At 32.4% G+C, this 20252-nt stretch overlaps 2 protein-coding genes across 3 annotated transcripts; one reads left to right on the top strand and one right to left on the bottom strand.

The window, feature by feature from the left end:
* LOC109330955 lies at positions 268–4247 on the top strand. Its single transcript, XM_019565218.1, has 2 exons — positions 268–751; positions 4066–4247. The coding sequence occupies exons 1-2, from the start codon at positions 268–270 to the stop codon at positions 4245–4247; spliced, it is 666 nt and encodes a 221-aa protein (XP_019420763.1).
* Positions 15073–19507, bottom strand: LOC109330737 (probable E3 ubiquitin-protein ligase RHA4A). Of its 2 annotated transcripts, none has more exons than XM_019565020.1 (3): positions 19037–19507; positions 18531–18616; positions 15073–15439 (listed from the first exon to the last, which is right to left on the bottom strand). In XM_019565020.1, the coding sequence occupies exons 1-3, from the start codon at positions 19301–19303 to the stop codon at positions 15145–15147; spliced, it is 648 nt and encodes a 215-aa protein (XP_019420565.1). In that variant the 5' UTR covers positions 19304–19507; the 3' UTR covers positions 15073–15144. The 2 variants fall into 2 exon arrangements, with proteins under 2 accessions (XP_019420565.1, XP_019420564.1); XM_019565019.1 differs by having other exon boundaries at positions 18531–18619; positions 19040–19504.

Here is a 20252-nt window from a genome sequence, read left to right as displayed (position 1 = left end):
CTACCAGCCTCGAAGGGAAACTACAATGTGTACTGTGACGCATCTAAATAAGGCCTAGGTTGCATGTCGATGCAACAACAAAAGGTGGTAGCTTATGCTTCAAGACAATTAAAGACTCATGAGCAGAATTATCCGACACGCGACTTGGAGTTGGCTGCGATTGTATTTGCTCTCAAGATCTAGAGATATCATCTCTATGGAGTAAGATTTGAAGTCTTCAATGATCACAAAAGCTTGAAGTATCTGTTTGACCAAAAGGAGCTGAACATGAGGCAGAGACGATGGATTGAATTCCTTAAGGACTATGACTTTGATCTCCAATACCACCCTAGGAAAGCTAATGTGGTGGCTGATGCCTTCAGTAGAAAGTCTCTGCATATGTCAACCATGATGGTAAGGGAGATGCAATTGATTGAGGATTTCAGGAATTTAAGCCTTGCGGTGCAGGTAAAACCTAAGAGTTTGATGTTAGGTATGCTTATAGTAACAAATGAATTTCTGGAACAACAGAAAGGTTTGCAATGTTCCAATCCAGAACTACGAGAGAAGAGAACCTTGTTGGCTGAAGGAAGAGCTCCGAAATTTCAAGAAGGAAACGATGGACTGTTGCGATGCAAGAACCGAGTCTGTGTGCTAAGAGACCCTAATTTGAAAATTATAATCTGGGATGAAGCCCCTAAGAGCAAACTAAGTATACATCCTGAAGCTACCAAAATGTATCAAGACTTAAATAAGATGTTCTGGTGGTCCGGTATGAAGAGAGAAGTAGTAGAGTATGTCTCGCGTTGCTAAACATGTCAGAAGGAAAAGGTCTAGCATATGCGACCCGAATGAGAACTCCAACCTTTGGATATCACCATTTGGAAATGGGATAGCATTGCAATGGATTTTGTGAGTGGATTTCCTTGGACTCAAAAGGGTTATGATGTAGTTTGGTGATAGTGGATCGTTTGACAAAGACAACTCACTTTCTACCTATCAATTTGAAATACTCATTAGAAAGACTAGCAGTGTTATACATCAAAGAGATTGTCTGATTGCATGGTATTCCTAAAAATATCATCTCAGATAGAGACCCATGTTTCACTTCAAAGTTGTGGAATAGTTTGCAAACAGCCTTGGGTACCAAATTTAGTTTGAGTTCAGCTTACCACCCATAGACAAATGAGCAATCTGAATGGACTATCCAATCTTTGGAAGACTTGCTGAGAGCATGTTTACTGGAACACTCTAGAAGTTGGGCGGTCTATCTGCATCTGATAGAGTTCACCTACAATAACATATTACATTCGAGTATCGACTTGGCGCCGTATGAAGCTCTTTATGGCAGGAAGTGCAGAACACCGTTGTATTGGTTTGAAGCAGGGGAGAATCTAATACTAGGACCCGATGTGGTTCAGAAGATGGAGGAAAAGATAAGAATGATAAGGGGAACATGAAGGCAGCTCAGAGTAGGCAGAAGAGCCACTATGACAAAAGGAGGAACCCTCTCAGTTTCGAGGAAGGAGATCATGTCTTCATGAGGGTGGTTCCGACAACTAGCATTGGCAGAGTGCTTAAAGCTTGTAAGCTTACCCCGAAATTCATAGCACCATACCAAATCCTTAGAAAAGTCGGACCAATGACTTACCAAATAGCCTTGCTACCTTTATTATCAAACCTACATAATGTCTTCTAAGTATCCCAACTCAGAAAATACATTAGTGACCCATCGCATATCATCGAATCCGATTAAATTCAGCTAAAGGGTAGTCTCACTTTTGAAACTATGCCCTCGAGGATCGCTGATCAAAGTGTGAAGGTGTTGTGAGGCAAGGAGATTGCCCAAGTTAAGGTGATCTAGAATTAAGTAAACGGAGAAAATGCGACTTGGGAGGTCTAGGAGGCCATAAAAGAATCCTATCCCTATCTGTTTTATGAAGAGGTACGCTTAATTTTGGAGGACAAAAATCTTATAAGTAGGGGAGGATTGTAACACTGTGAATTTTCGATGTATGTTTTTTAATTATTTATTTTAGAAAATATTAATTTTATAAATTAATCGATAATGATTTAGACTAATCTGTAGTTGAGTGTCAGTCTTGTTTTGTGAATTCCTATTTTTTGGTAAATGTTCGTAATTTTCTGTGACGGGAAGTTTTTCAACTGTTGTCGGACCCAAATTCGTCTGAATTCGGCCCAGAAACGTGTATTTCAGTTTCGTAACTCAGAATCGATTTCCGAGTGCGTCATTGGCTTCGAAATATTATTTCGAGTCAAGTTAGACATCAAGTTTGTCCATGACTCATTTCTAAAGGTTTTCACTCTGAATTCTGTGTTTGAAGTTCTAAACGTAAACCAAAATCAGAAGATTTTTAATATCCAGCCGAGTATTAGCCGATAATACTCGGGCATGGTTCAATCGCGAATGTTTCATCGAAGAGGTCACATCACTTTCACGAGTAAAACTTGTTTGTCAAGCAAGCAAAAATAATCATCTCTTACACAAAATCTCTTAAACCCCTCATCTACCCATTACACCATTCACCCTTTGTAAGACCTTTGGGTTTCACCTCCCCAAATCAGATTTATTTTCTTTAAAGAGCCCCTCTAACTTAGAGAAAAACCCTTGGCATTTTCTTTCTTCTTCATTTTCATTCTCTAAGAAACTCCAAGGTAAGTCTTCACTTTTTAGCTCTTCATCTCTTAGGATCTAACCGTTAGGTGTTTATGAGATTTTAGTATCATGTTTATATGCATGTTATGAATATTTCCAACTGTTGAAAGTTACTAGTAATCTTCCTAACTCTTATTATACTCAAGAACTCGAAAAATGGGTTTTCGTGAACTTAGAAAATTGTTGTTTTGAAACCATGAAATCTTGTTGTTCATGGGGTTGTTTTAGTGTTTAAAAATATAAATTTTGTGATCTTAATGATAAGGGTCTGATTATGAAATCAAGGATATCTTGATTTAAAATGTTGTTTTGAGCATGAGATCAACACTTGTAAAGAAGGTGTTGAAATGACCATGAACACGATGGGAATCGTGAACGAGACTTTCGAGATAAAGGATGGTTCAAGAATATGAATCTTGGATCGGATGGATGAAAGTGTTGGATGTTCTTAAAATAAATTAAAATGATTTCTTTACCTTAGAGTTAGAGGGTGATTTTAACGTAAGATCGGTCCCATAGGAAACATTCCTTTGGGAGATGTCTTAGGATGGGCTGGTCGATATAAAAGAATGATTAAAAGATTTAATCAGCTATCCTCGGTTAGTATGCATACTCATTATGAATAATGAAGTATTGGATAAGAAATTTACAGGAGACGAACGTGCCCCGCGATGTTGAGAGGGACGGTGATGGCGGTGATTCGTCAGCAAAGTCTTGAGGGCGAGTCTAGGTAACACGAGTCCCTTGTATTCTTGGATAAGGTAATCTGTTGGATTGGGCAACTCTCACAATGCAAAATAGACGATCTCTAACAACCCCTCTCTGCAATCAAGTTTGATGAGAGGGATGCCTAGAAAGTGTTTGATACGACACTATTCTAAAATGGACAGTTCATCAGAACAGATCGATCATATATCCTTGAGAGTAATATTTTTGGTGCGTTCAAATCAGCTTGTTATGGGACATGTACTCTCGGTTATTTCTAATTAGTTATTGGGAGGAAATTGGTGTAAGGATGAATGAAATAAACATAACATTCATACATTGAGTTCATGGATATTGATTCTCATAGTTTGAGATATAATATCATTCATCATTTGCATTTATGTATGCGGAATATATTGTGTATATTATGTGTGTCTATTTGGATGTGATATTCTATGTAATTCCACGTCGTCAATGAATAATATTCATTAGAGGTCATACTCCATTTTCTTTCTACTTGTCTTCGGTTCGCCTTCTCGTTCAGATGGACAATATCGCGAGGATTCGGAGCTATCGATTCTCGATGTCCTAGGAGGGGACATGGAGTAGTGACAAACACTGACACACCTACACAGGCCCTTGTACCTTAGAGTTGGAGATGGTCTGTCATGGCTCTACGATGCGCTTCCCCTCACATCATGCAGACTTGGAGGCTTCTTTCACTTTACCTGCTCGGAGACTAGTATCTGCTGCACCATCCATTCAGTTTATGATTCCTCACGGATCCACTACTACAGGGCCATATACTAAGAGACGGAGTTGGGACGACTTGCTCAATTCCCCACCATGGAGGAGATCTACTAGACGGGCGATGTCCAATCTTTAAGTAGATGTCGAAGCGGGAAGTAGGTCACAAGGTGTGTCCAATGACCCGGAAGAGGAGATGGAGACTGAAGAGGAGGAGCCGGAAGTCGAAGAAGAGGATAATGTGGAGTTAGTCTGTATAGAGGAATCCATTGAGGTGGTAGACCTCTCCTCCAATTCTGAGACGGAGGAGGACCCGAGCGAGTGCCCTAGCACACTCGCGAACACCAGAGCTAGTTACTAGTAGCCATTTCCATTTCTATTTTACTTTTGAGGTGGGTATCTGTGTAGGGTACTTTTGATGTGTTGAATGACTCGGCCTATTTTGTATGTTTTCACTTTAGACAAAGATTTTATTTTGCCTTGTTTTTCGTATAAACATTTTCCATTATTTTAATGAAGAATTATTCCACGATATGCTGAGTTATTTTTGTTTACCATTAGGTAACGATTGTTGTCTTTTCCGCAATTTAGGTTACTTAATGTGGTGTCTCGAAAAGGAATCAAATATAAGAAAATAATTTTATATTATAATATTATTCAAAAAACAAATTACCCATTTTTGGGCAATGTTGTTGGAGAAATTTTTTCGGCGTTACATTCATGTTATGAAAGACCTTGTTTGCAACACCTGCTCATATAGTGCTCCAAATGAGAAAGATGAGTGGATTTAGGATGGTCATGCATTAGGTACTTATACAACAAAATATGGCTATTGGTGGCTCAAATATTGTGTGGATAACAATGATAATATGCGCAACTTCTGGAGGTGGTGTTGCATCTAAAAGTTCCAGAAAATGTAAAATTTATGTTTTGGCTTGGTATCCATGAGGCCTTACCTTCTGATGAGTTTCATTTTAGAAGAAACTTAACAAATGATCCTATTTTTAAGAGATATCATTATGGCATAGATAACTTTTGCATATCTTTAAAGATTGTCGCCACTCTTCACTGTTATGGGATAGACTTGGCTTGACCTCACATTCCTTTTGGAGGAATCACACTATTAAAGACTGGTTGTTGGAAAATTGTAAGCGTAGCAATGGATTGCTCTTAATGGAAGGTATTTGGTGGATTTGAAGGTGATGGAACGATGCTTCTCTAGCCGATAACTCTTTGGATGTTAATATTGTTGCTCATAATACCCATGATGACTATTATGATTGGTTGTGTCTAAGGCACCATGAGATCATCGAGGAGGACTTATCATTGGTTCAATGGTCTTGTCAAGAACTAGGTCAGGTAAAAATTAATGTCGATGGTAGTTGTATTAGAGGAAACAATATAATGGGAGGGGTAGAGCTATTCGTTATCATAAGGGGCATTGCTTGTTGGTTTTTCAGCAAATTTTGGCACATGATCACCAATTTCAATGGAGCTCTTGGCAATGGAACAAGGTCTGGATCTTGCTTGGCAACATGGTTATAAGAATGTGATCCTTGACATTGAATGTCTAAATGAAGTTCTCAGATTGTTCCAGATGGAGTACATATTTATCTTAACAATATTTTGCATGTGGCTGCAAAGATTCGCACTTGGATATCTCACAATTAGGTTGTTGAAATCAAATATGTGGCAAGGGAAGTAAACAAAGTACCAAATACCCATTTGCCTACTAAATTATATGTTTGGACCATAACTCCCACTATGCCAGAGTTACAATTCAGCAATGCTCATTTTTGGGATTTAATAGTGCTTTCAGGCTCTATCTATGTGAGCGTAGTAGAATGTCGATATGATATATAGAGTGTTGTAGTATGTTATAATTATAACAGTGCCCCCTCTATAGAGCGTCGTTATATGTAATAAATATAATATTGCTCCTTATAGATAGCGCATTGTATGTATCCTTATAAGGAGTATTGTTAAATGTTATGCATACAAGAGTGCTTCCTACAAGGAGTGTTTTTGTATGTATAACATTCAACGTCATTAGCAAAAGTTCCCATTAGCAAGCGTTGTTGGTTGTTTTAAACATTAATACTTGTATATATAATATATATATATATATATTCTCAACATAAGTATATATCCAAAAGTTTGTATTATTAACATCAATACAATACAAATTAAAAACAAACAATATCAATTATATTATGGCAGAGACAATAAGTAGATAAAATTACAAATAAATAATATCTATACAATATATGCAAATTACAAACAAACAAAATATGATCTACTTTGTCCTTTTCTTTAATATTTTTTTTCTTGAATTATCCTTGTTTGGAAGAACATATTAATTCATCCAAAGCCCATCATCATGATCATCTCTTCTATATAAATCATCATTTTTAGTTGGTCCGCTCTCACACGACTATGATATCCCAATTTCAAGACATGAATACTTGGTCCATTGGCTAACCATTTCAATCTTTCAGAAACCGGATGTCATTTATATTCAACTCCTCAATAATGTTATTTCCTAGCCACTTTACAAAACACCGATTATGCTCTCTACAAATCTAATTTTCATTCTTACTTAGGTTAGAATTCCTAAGCACCTCCTTGTGTCTTTCAACATATGGCTCAACTTCATCGACATATGTAACACATATTAGTGTACTTCCTCCAATTCAGTTCTTGATATAGTCAATATTTGTTTCTCAGTAATCCCTTCACCAAATGTTCTTTCTATATACCGAGGCTTTGGAATGCCTATGAAATCGCCATCAACAAGGTATCCAGTACAAGAATCATGAGCTTCTTCAACAATATATCGCTCAACAATACAACACCCTGGTCTTGATCGGTTCTTCACATACCCTTTTAATGTCTTCATATAATTCTCAAAAGAGTACATTCATCTCAAATAGGAAGAACCACATAGTTGTCTCTCTCGAACAAGATGAATTATTAGATGTACCATTATGTCAAAAACGAAGGTGTGAAATACATCTCAAGCACACACAAAGTCAAAATGATTTATCTTTGCAATGCATGTAATTTCCTTCGGTCAAACACTTTGCTATAAATTGCATTGAAGAAGAAACATAACTTAGTTATGATTCCTCGCACTTTCTTAGGTAGAATGGATTGTATGCCAATAGACAAGAGATGCTCCATGAGTACATGATAATCATGACACTTAAGACCTTTTAACTTGAGGTCTATCACTAATACGAGGTTTCGAATGTTCGAAGGGTAACCCTCTGGTACTTTAACACCATGAAGAAATTTACAAAATTCTATTTTCTCCTTCCTCGATAAAGTATAAGTTGCTGGAGGTAGATATGTATGTTTTCCTTCATTATTGGACCCAATTCCTATCTTATTCCCATACTAACCAATTTAATCTTGCATTCAAGCCATATTTGGTCTTATTAGGAACATTGCGTAAGGTACCAAGGAGACTTTCAAATACATTTTTTAACATCACGAAAATGTCTTACATATAATGAACTCCAATATGACTATTCAAATAAGATTGATTATTATTCCACCCAGTTGTGACCATTTCTCCTGCAAAAGGTTTACCAAATTTATTATTCCAACCCTTTAGCTTTTGAAATAATTGGTCACATGTCAAAAGAAAAGGAGCATGACCTTCTTCATGGTTCCCATCGAATGATTTTCCTTGTTGTTGTTGATAGTGATGATCTCAACTCAAAAATCTATGATGACCAAGGAATATATTCTTCTTATAGTGTTCCAACCTCGTTGAATGAGTATTGGCTTCAAATACATGACAAGCAAAATGCCATTTTGTATTATATCCTAAAAGATGACCATGTGCATGGAAATCACTGGTTGTGTCGAACAACAAAGTCCTCAAGTTGAACCTTTCTTCCCAAATATGCATCAGATACATCTGTATTTGTCTCCCACATTTGTTTCAAGTCTTCAATTAATGGAGTCAAATATATGTCTATGACATTTCCTTATTTTTTAGGTCCAAAAATTAACATAGATAACATCACAAATTTGCGCATCATGCATAGCGAAGGAGATAAGTTGTATATTACCAACATTACTGCCCATGTATTGTGGGAGCTACTTTGAACACTATGTGAGTTAATTTCACCAGTTGATAATGCAAGGCACAAATTTTTTGATTCTTGACCAAAACAAGGATAGTCATGATCAAAATTTCTCCATTGGGAGAATCTGTAGGATGCCGAAGCTTGCCATCTTTAATCCTTTCATCAGTATGTCATGTCAAATGCTTTGCATCTTTTGCATTGTTGAGCATGCGCTTAAATTTTGAGTTGATTGCCAAATACCATACAAACTTTTTGGGAATTGAGTCTTCCTTCTTATATCGCGATGTATTACATTTAGGAAAAAACTTTAACGAAACATACTCATTAAAAAATAAGATGCAATTGTTTTAACAAACATGTATCCTATTGTAGTCCATGCCTATCGAGAATAACATTTGTTTAGCATCATAGGTTTGAGAAAGGAGCACATTATCCTCTGACAACATATCCTTTAGAGGTGGAAGTAGGTAAGTAAAACTCTTATCACTCCATCCACTAACAGATATCAACTTATACAACCCTGACACTGATTTTAGTCTTGTGAATTAGTATAACTATCATATAATGGTTTCTCAACATCACTTATCACATGTTGTAACATCTCAGGACAATCCTAAAATGGTTTGCGTAACAACATTTTAAACAAGGAAATACAATTTTATTAGGGTTTTTAGTATTCTCAGTTGCAAACCTAATAAATGATTTCACTCCATTCATATACTCATTCGTCAATCAATTGACACTTATCTACTTTTTCTCAATACTTTCTGGATATGATGTTACTTCATCCATTTTCTAGAAAGGAATTGACAAATAATATGGTGAGTGTAAATCCCTAAAAGCTTGGAGTTAAGCTCACGAAGTAGAGCAAATACATTATTACAAGCCCTAACTCATGTAATAAGGTGAAATGGGAAACTCTAACTCAATACAAACTAAAAAAATTAAAAAAAGAAAATATTGATATGGTAAACTCACTTTTAATTCAGTATTGAATGAACTTTTGACGTTGAATGAGTGAACTTTCGGTGTTGAATGAGTGAGTAACTTTTGAGGTTAAATGAGTGAATGATTTTGAGGTTGAACGGGTGAATAATTTTTTAGGTTGAATGAGTGAATGACTTTGTGGTTTAATGGGTGAATAATTTTTTAGGGTCAATTAGTGAACAATTTGGAGGTTGAATAAGTGAATGATTTTCAGTGTTGAGTTAAGGATTTTCGGTGTTAAATGATTTTGGTATTGAATGATTTTGGTGTTTTCAGTGTTCATGTTTTGGTGTTGAGTGAACTTGGGATAGTCGAAGGAGTGTGAATGCGGGAAAATGTTAGTTGTTACAGTCTCATTACACTTGGGATTGCAGAGAATCAAGAATTCAATAGCGCAACAACGCTCCTTAAAGAGTGTGTTGTTGAATCTATTCATTCATGACATTCAACAACACTTGCTACACTGCGTGTTGTTCAATGTCATACATTCAACACTGCTTAATCAATGAAGTGATGTTGAATCTTTAAAATCAGAATATTTTATTACTTACTCAAAATAATAAAATATATAAATTATTTGAGTGCGTAGTAGAATGTATGAAAATGAAAGGCACATTTAACAATGCTTATTAAAAAGAACGTTGTTGAATTATTGAGTATTTTATTACTCACTAAGAATATTTTATTAAAGAATACGAAATATTTAATTAATTAATCAAAACAATTAATTAATTAATCACTCAAATGGAGCAGTAATTTAGTGACATTTACATATATTATTAATTTTTAATGATATTCAAATAATGACAATTAATTAAAATAATGTCATTTAACAGTGTTCATTAAAATAATACTAAACATAAAATTTAATTATTAATTATAAATTTTTAAGTTTAGTAGTACTTTGGAATTAAGACATTCAACGACACTTATTTATAAAAAACATTCTTAAATGTATGCAAATTGCACATTCAATAATATATATTCAAGGGAGTGTTGTTGAAACTATATTGCATTTCTATATGAAAATATGATATTTAACAACGCTCATTCATCGAAGTGATGTTGAATATGTGACATTCAACAGTGCTCCTTTAAAGGTGCGTTGTTGAATCCTTAACATTCAATAACACTCGATTAAAGGAGTATTATTATATATGTGATATGCAAAAATTCAACAACGCTATCTTAAAGAAACGTTGATGTATATGCGATTTGCATATATTCAACGGTGCTCCTTTAAAGGAGCGTTGTGGAGTGTCATAGTTCCTATTTCTAACACACTTAAAAGACGTATCTAACAACAACACAATGAACACATCCACAACACCATAACACAATTTATAAACACAACACATAGAACATAAAATGGTATCATCATATGTGTTCAATAGAACAGTAATTATAAATACATCATATTGAATACAATAGAACATAAATTGCATTCATCAATTTTATTCAAAACAGAACAATAATTTTAAACACAACTCATTAAACAAAAATAGTATTCTTTTCATTTATTGGATAAACCAAAACAATACATTGTATTCCCTAAGCATGTAATTTATACATTGTATTCCCTAAGCTTACAATTTAATCGTAAGCTACAATCTATACATTGCAAACCTTAACTAGTTACTAATAACACTAAGTACAAAATTTGACGAATCCTCCTTAAGCTGGATGATATGGTCATTTGTGTATTCCTCTACATCAAACTAGACTGAAGCTAATCACTGCTGAATGATCTCCTTCATAAAATATAGCACATAATAGTCACAATCTTTCTCGTTGTTTTGGCAAGGGGTCTACAATTAAAATTAAATAAACATATAAGTATATTTACTTCAAATATAAATATTACACATATAATTGTTTAAGATATGTGCCAATACACTTACATGAGTCCATCTGATGTTGTTTGATGTATATTTTGATCTAACTTGGGCTCTTTAAATTTGCAGCCCCCTAAACAATAAAAAATGTACTTAATTACTAAGCAGAAAGTGAAAGTATAATATAAATTTCAAAGTTTAAATGAGTAGTTCACTTACCTAGTGAATATTTCCTTCGTAGCGAGGTACTTGCTCGGATCGAAATGTTTCAATAAATCTAAATAATATATTTTTTCATCAATCCAATTAATGACAATCAAAATTTAATATTGCCTAAGAAAACATATACATACGGTTAGGAAAAGTTAAGCACAAAGATACTAGACAATTAAATTATGCTTTTTAAAAAATGCTCACCCAATATTGAAAGATGCAAGGAATAAATCTACATCTTGTCTATGTTTGATGAGCATATCAACTACATGTTATGGTTGTCTCCCTCCGATCTTTTTCCATTGGAGTTACTCATCACGAAAGATGTAAATTATGAGGGCAATAACATCACCTTCTTTTTTATCTTTCAAATAAGATTCTCATATAAGTACAGAACATATAACACCAATATTAACCATTTATAACACCAATGATTAATTAAATGCAAAAGTGAGAAGTTTAGAAAACAAAATTTACCTCACATATACACATACGACAGATGAACTTATCTATTCATGTTTATATACTTCCTTAACTTCATCAAAACCAATGAATTCTAGGGTACTATACCCAAAGACTTCATCGGGCATTGATATCAAAAGTATATATCATCACCCAAGTCTTGTACATGCTTCATCAGCTGAGTACAGAACTTAATCTCATTGGAGCTCACATCCCCGAAGATCCTTTAGACTTAAACTGTGACTTTCTACTTTCTTCGCTAGGCTTAGAATTCATAACTTTGGCCTTTTTTCGGTACATGAACATGTTCTTCTATTGGATGGGATGTCATTAAGCCATCTAACTCATTTTTAATGGGTCTGGAGTGTTCATGAACCTATAATTTTCAATACAAAACATACCAATTAAGATCAATTAATAAAAAACATAATAAGAATGAGTATAAGTTAGTTTATTGAAAGTTACACCTTAGAATCTACAACTACAAGGTTTATTGGCCAAGTCACATAAGTGCCTATATCCCCTCCAACTGTCAAGGTATCCTCATCTCGAGGAATTGGAAGCAATGCATCACCATTGACTGCAACATCAAACCCAACCTTCACATGATTGAGGGAGATAGGTACATTAAATGTTAGTTAAAACGTATAAGTTTACCACTATAATTTAACTAAAGGGCAAGTAAATGAAAATTATTCAATTAAATTACCTCAAGAATATTGCAAGTAGCTTGTGTGAAACTCTCATTGATGTTGGGATCATTGCATTGTTGATGCTCCTCAGATTCCTTCTTTTTAATTCAACTTTCCAATTCATTGAATAGTTGCATGAAAGTATTCAATTGGTTCTGTATCTGAGACAAGTTGGCTTTGGTTGCACGTTGTTGAGGGGGTAAATAACGTCACTTTCTAACCCCAAATTCAACACCCTAGATACAGTCAGAGTACTTAGGAAGTCCTAGTGCCTTATCAAGTACCTCTTGATTATCCAGAGTCTGAATATCTCCTTCCGATACAATAATACCCTTTCCTTTTAGGGCAATCTGACATATCAATAAAAAAACATAATGTTAATTAATCACATTCATAAATAAAGTATAGAAATCAAGTTTAAATGATAAGCACTTACAACACGGTTTGTCACTTCTTGAACATTTTCATTGTTGATGACATTGTCCTTGTTATTATGGGCATCCACCTAGAGAACATTGAGGTCTACTAACGATACATTTGAATGTGTATCATTTTGTTCCATCTAACAAAACATAACTAATAACATAATTAGACATGGATGTAAAATATAACCAATAATGTACTTATAAATTAACCATACTTACAATTTTTTCCTCGATTCCTCTATACTCCGCTCGAGAAGCTCGATATGAATACAAATATTTAGATGCTCTTGCGGTTTTCATCACTTATTTTCAGCAACAAAAAATAACACTAACATAAATATGTATAATCATATATGCAAAATCATAAGTATATAGTCAATACAATGAAATACTTTACTAAAAAAACTCGTCTTGTATGCATTTTGTGACAAAAACCTTCCAATGATCCTCTTCAATGATATTTTCATATTTGATTGGAGGTTTGAGGTTGACTTTGCCATCTACATCTTTGACATATTTCCTGACATCAGTTCTGAATTGTCGAAGAGCTTTGCCAGCAGATTTAAGGATGTAATCCTTATATTCCTCACTAACAAAAAATTTGACTGAAAACACATAAATACATTGTATGGAAACACATAAATACATTGCATAGAAACACATAAACACATAAACACGTAAATAAAAACTTATTGTCATATCATTCCAAATGAGCTCCTTCACACTATTCAACATCTTATCATTCCAAGAGTTGAATGTTATCGCCCATTCTGTCTTACCATAACTCCAATGTAGCTTACCAAAGTTTTGTCACCCTTTGTGTTTAATGGTTAGCCCTTTGTGTTCTATTCAACCAGGAACTTGATATTATTATGTCTTGCATGAATGACTTTCTTCATGACAGTCATTCCATTTGAAGTACGTTTTGACTTTATGGGGTAGCATCATCATTGGTATGAGAATCAATTATTGATGTTTTTTGAGTGAATAGGGGTTATCTGAGTGCATGAGGTTTTCTGAGTGTACGAGGGTTTCTAATTGAACAAATTTGAAAGTTTAGAGGGACGTAAATCAGGTTTTGAGTTTTAAACACTCGTAACATTTAACAGTGCTCATTGTAATGAGCATTGTTGATATTTCACATTTAACTGCGTTCATTGAAGTGAGCAATATTGAATGTGTTTTGTTTTGACATTCAACAATGCTCACTACAACAAGCAATGTTGAATGTTTTTAGCCTATTACATTTAATAGTGCTCATTGAAGCAATCACTCTTAAATGTAATAGGCGAATAAACATTCAACATCACTTTCTTCTATGAGCGTTGTTAATTATTATTTTTTGAATAAATAAATTAGACATTTATGCATACAAATATATGTTAGTATTTGTTTACTTTTTTCTTTAACAAGTATGGAAAATCTTGAAAAGTCACGAGTTTCAACATTGCTTACTACAAAGAGCGTTGCTGAATTTATCAAATCAACAACACTTGTTTCGAGGAGCGTTGTTGAATATATGAGGCAAATATTCAACATCGCTCATTGAAGAAGGTATTGTTGAATGTTTATCCGTTTATTACATTTAATAGTGTTTGCTTCAAAGAGCGTTGTTGATTCTCTTTCGCCTTGTATTTAATAGCATTATGCTAACAAACATTGTTCACTAGCCGTTGTTAAATGCGAATTCTGACATAGTGTCCGCCAAATTGTCAAGATTACTTTCATTTAGATCTCACTGTGATGTTCTAGTTTCTTTTTTTGTTTCCAATGTTCCAAAAGTAAATGATGAAATATAATTGTACAAAAGAAGTTCTAAAGCTAAATTATTTCATAAATTATTGCTTTTGAATATAGAGAACCGGAGACTCATGATAGGCAGTTCAATCCATCCCTTCCTTTGAGAAAACATTGTTATCTAATTTTTACATCTTTCTTGACTCACAATTGCTTAGCCAATTTTGCAACAAAAGTGTGAATCTTTACAACATCACTTATATGAAAGGAAAGCCTAACATTATTAATCTATCAAAATGTTTCACCAACAACTACTGGACAATTTACAAACAATTTTATTTTTTATATCACAAATTACTTTTACTTATAATTCTCAATATTGTTTAAATTAATTGAAATGAGATTCTCTCCATACTCTCAGAACTGAAATCTGAAGAAAATGAGAGATTTATTATTTTTGAAATTATTAAATTTAAAAATAGTTAAAAATTTGAACCGTTAAAAATTTATTTGTGTCACATGTCAATATCTCTATCAACTAGATAATCTCATCTGAATCATGTTCCAATAACATAGGAAAATAAATCATTCCCCTAAAATATGAGTATTATTTGAGGAAGCACTTGCTTCATCTTCTAGTTGAGGAGGCAATAATATGATATGTGATGGAGAGCCTGAAATGACACCACCTTGTTGTGCTGAGTCTGTAGGACTAAGGAACTTAGTAGTAGTGGTTGGGATGATGGAACATCTACAAAGTGGGCATGTGATGTTAGCTTTGAGCCAGTTATGTATGCACTCTATGTGAAACATGTGCTTGCAATGAGGAATCTGAAGCAGCTCTTCTTTCAACTCAAATTCTCCCAGACAAACACAACATCTGTTTGCAAAAATTTCATCTACCTTTTTAGCTTCATTCCAACCATGCATTTTTATAAGTATTATTAGGCTGTTATAATCCAATCATTGAAATGTTGATGTTCAACAACTCCACTAAATCAAATCAAAAGAGGAGAGATCTTGGAAACTGGGGACCAGCATAAAGAACCGAAGATCTTCTTTAGTGCACAATCCAGCTCTTGCCACTAGAAATATTCCCAGGCGAATGTAATATTATGTAATCTTTGAAATTTTGGCTTTTAATATCAAGTAGCTTGAGGCCTGTATATAACTTAGACATATGTAATCTAACAAAGTGTGTCACTTCATACATGCTGTGATTCATTAGAAAATATTTAATTATTAAATTTTTAATTTAAGATTATAATATTTATATGATGTGAGTGTAAAGATTTATTATACACACTTAATATATCATACATAATTTATTTGTATTATTTTTTAAATAGTGAATAATGATTGAAAATGAATGGTTAATAATTAACTAACATTGTATAAAACTTATACCATTAATGTATACATTTTTTCTTAACTTAAATATTTTTTTCAATCGATTACACCAAGTTAAACATGAAGATCCAATTTTATGATAATAGATGTGATTCTTTCAGCAATTGTGTTGCATTTAACTTTTAACTTTTTATAAAATAAATTTATTTAAGTTACTATTAGGACAAGAAATAATATAAAAAATTTAGCAAGACTGTAGTCAAATGTGAAGCTATTAACATTTTGGAAGGTCATACAATTAACTCACGTGAGGTTGTAACTTTTCACGTTGTAGTTATTTGATTAATTTTATGACTTATTAGAGGTGTTCATTTTAAACAAAAAATTAAAGGAAGGTTTTAGATTTAAAAAAATTTGGAACTTTAAAAAATGAGCTTGCACCATTTAAAAATTATTTTTCAGAAACTTAATTTTTAATAATTCGTGTATCAACTTTATTCTTCAAAATATTAAAAGTTATAATATTTACCTCCAACTAAATTATTCTTGCATTTGATTTGTATGATAATATATAAATTATTTCGTAATATATCTTTTAAATGATATATAGTGTCAACATTGAAAGAATATTATAAAACTTGTGTAATTCAATTGCATTTTTAGAAAAAATATTAAAAACCAACAAAAAATTAATAAAATAAAACAAATAATAATAACAAAAATATTGCATGTTCAATTATAAATAAAATATTAAAACAAATTATTGAAAATCTTGATTTAAAATTATCGCATTTAACTACTTCAACTATTAATTATTTAATTGATAAATAATTAAATAAGGGCTTTTCGCTTTGCATCGAATTAAACCACATGCTCCACTACTTGTGCAGGCTCCCGTCAATTCCTTTGAGTTTCATTCTTGCAAACGTACTCCCCAGGCGAGATACTTAATGCGTTAGCTACAACATTGCACGGGTCGATACGCACAATGCCTAGTATCCATTGTTTACGGCTAGAACTACTAGGGTATGTCTATTCAGATATCCACGACTAAGAAGTACTGAATTCTCTTTCTTTTCGGATATGCCATGAAGGGAGAAGGAAGGTTAAAATACCAATAGGTGTCTATTATTGCACCCGACCCGAGAGTACAGTACCCATTTTGGGAATGTTCGGTGTCAAAGTCAATCTTTGAATGGGTAAGTCGTAAACTATGTTACCTAACTATATATATATATATATATATATATATATATAATTCTAATATTTTTATAAATAAATATTTAGAATATATATAGATAATTATACTATTTTTATTTATTAAATTTTAGAAATATTTATATTAGAGAATATAGAACCTAATAGAATATTTGTTCATTTTAGAACTCAAAAGATAAAGAAGTATCGTTAATTTCTTCATGCTCGTTCTCATTCTTTTCCTTATACAAAGAAAACCATATACAAAAATATATAACTTTTTATATTTATAACTATTTATATATATATATAATTCTAATATTTTTTGAAATAAATATTTAGAATATATATAGAGATAATTATACTATTTTTATTTATCAAATTTTAGAAATATTTATATTTTTATATTAGAGAATATAGAACCTAATAGAATATTTATTCATTTTATTTTTAATATTCTTTTTAATTTTAATATTATAAACAATTTTATTTTATTTGAATTGTTCGAATTGTATAATCATTAATGACTGACAATGGTGACAATTCAAATTTAATAATTATTACAAATTTCCATGCAGAAGCTAGTTTTGCAAATATATTTATTTTACTTTAAACAATCATAATATTGTATATATATTTTATTATTTTTCAAATATGAGCTAATTAGAAAGCTAATTTTAGTAGACAATTCGAATTTAATAATTATTACAAATTTCCATACAAGCTAGTTTTGCAAATATATTTATTTTACTTTAAACAGTCATAATTTTAAGAATATAACGGTCAAACCATGATGGCTTAAAGAAGAGTATGAATAAACAAATTAAAGTAATTGGAAACATTAACTTCTAAAATTTCAATTCATTAGATGTATCAATATACATCACTTGCTAATAAAATGTTTGTATTTAATTCCTTTACTAACGGAGAAATGAATGCTTATTTTTTTTGTTTGTTTTTAATTGTAAAAATATAATTTTATTTTAATTAATATAATAAATATATTATTAAAAATTGTATTTCCATTATTTTTCTAAAGTATTTATCTTGTGGAAATTATCATTGACTGTTGCGGATAAGCACTGATTAGGTTCACCTCATTCAAAATGTGATACTTATACACAGGAAAGTCATTGGTCATATATTCTTCACATATTTTACTTTATTTTCCTATACCACTTTTTAAGAAAACAATGGATGTCATTAAAGATTCAAAAAATTGTGGGAATCGAATATTCTGCTATGAAAAACACCAATGGTTGCCAACAATTCTAATGTTGATAAAGGCATAGGCACCTTCTGTATTAAAGATAGAGATCAAAGCACATTAAGCAAAGTCCAAAAAGAGAAATGAAAAACAAACCAATAGCATGCAACAACACGTCTTCAAAGAAAATATACAAAGAAAACAATGAAAAACTTACAATGAATCCCTTGCTCTCAAATCGTCATCAAATAGAACTCTTGGAAGTTTGTCCAGAAATTGTACCGTGAGATAATCTAAACGATAATTCTATATGGTATTAACAACAAAGAAATTAATATTAGTTTATTCAATGTAGAAAAGAGCAAACCTATAACATTTAAATTCCTATCTCCAGCCGTAGATGAGTGTCATGTAAGATATAAATTTATAAGTTTTTAATTTATTTAATTCAAGAATAACAAAAATATTGTATCCTTAAATTTTTTTGGTGTCACGAGAATCTGGACTTAATACTAGAGAGGATCTCAACTCTCATCTTATAGGTAAGGAAGCTTTTGAGGTGTGTGACTCTATCTCTCAACGAATACCACTCTCATGTTTAGAGATCCAATATGACATTACGTTACTAGATCGATGTCTTGTTGAAAGATATAATTCCCTAGTATTGTGTGTTTTGCAATTAGGAATTCAGATTACTTGCAGAGAGGGAGGGGAAATCTTACTTACTGAGGAAGAATAATGATATGTAGTTTGAGGATTGGACCTCCTAGGAAGTATATGAAAAGGAGATGATGAGAGAGATGAAGCCCTCCTCTTGAGGTAGAACAAGTAAAACAAGAGAACTAGAATTATAGTAAAGAGTATTGGAATGGAAAATATGAAAGCTTGGTAAAGTTTAAGCTGAATTTCATGTGGATATAGATGTGAAGGAGAAGGGTTTGGAGTTTGTGGAATACCCATGATGAAAGTCCCTTGATTACTATCATTCATAAAACTCTAGCCAGTGTAATAAGATTTTACAATACAAAGGACTAATGTATGGAACTTATATAATTCGATGGATAGAGCACTTGTGTTGAATAAGAATAGATGGAGAGAGTTGAAACTGTTCATGGAAGCATATGATAGGCAATACTACCTTTATGACCATACACTACTTAATGATAATTTATTGGCATGATGGCCGTATCTATTCTAAGAAAATCCCATTTCTTTTGGTCATTTCTATAATTGAATGGAAGAGAGACATCAAAATAATTATGGTAGACTCAGGAAAGGAGACATAACAAGATGTTGGTCTAGTAATATATAATCACACTAAATTACTAGAATAACTAAAATTTAAAAATTCGATTTATGATAATAATACCTATTAGGAGGATCAATTATGAACCTAAAAGAATTAGTTTCTTATTCATAAAGTGGAGGAATATCATTGATCGTATAAAAATAAAGAGATTTTTGCTGCTCATTGAAATCTTATATGGCTCTAATAAAATTGCATCTTTAAATGAAACTTATGGTTGAAACAAAAGAAAAGTTATCTTTAGTAAAATCTATATAACATGTGGGCTCTCATTTTGTTTTTTGAGCTACAAAGTAATTTATTGAAATCTGTAGTCAAAGTTGCTACAACATTTCATTTTCAATAAATCATGCATTCAATTTATCTTATGACATAGATAAGATTCAAACAATCACAAGTATTATTGATAATATTTACCGCAAAAGGTTATCCATACTTTGATGATTGCATGAGAGTCACGTAGCAAGTAGCCAAAACTACATCGATACACGATGGTTATAACTTAAAACAAGTGTAGATAACAGTGGAGATTACCTATGACTAAAGATAGCCCACAACTTCCCCCATTTTTCATAAACTTTCTAGTTACAAACACTAATCGAATAGTTTCTATGATTAATAATTTAGTATGAC

The sequence above is a fragment of the Lupinus angustifolius genome, chromosome LG17 (genome assembly GCF_001865875.1).
Source record: "Lupinus angustifolius cultivar Tanjil chromosome LG17, LupAngTanjil_v1.0, whole genome shotgun sequence".
Taxonomy (NCBI): Eukaryota; Viridiplantae; Streptophyta; class Magnoliopsida; order Fabales; family Fabaceae; genus Lupinus; species Lupinus angustifolius.
Note: the sequence above shows the minus strand (reverse complement) of the source record. Positions and strands in the feature narration are given on the sequence as shown.

Coding starts and splice junctions, on each gene's coding strand:
- LOC109330737 (XM_019565020.1), bottom strand. CDS start 19,303: ATGAATGATAGTAATCAAGGGACTTTCATCATGGGTATTCCACAAACT. Junction 18,617..19,036: donor ATCATTATTCTTCCTCAGTA/AGTAAGATTTCC, acceptor ACCATATAGAAT/TATCGTTTAGATTATCTCAC. Junction 15,440..18,530: donor TTGAGAGCAAGGGATTCATT/GTAAGTTTTTCA, acceptor TTTTGCAAACAG/ATGTTGTGTTTGTCTGGGAG.
- LOC109330955 (XM_019565218.1), top strand. CDS start 268: ATGAGGCAGAGACGATGGATTGAATTCCTTAAGGACTATGACTTTGAT. Junction 752..4,065: donor TAAGATGTTCTGGTGGTCCG/GTATGAAGAGAG, acceptor CACATCATGCAG/ACTTGGAGGCTTCTTTCACT.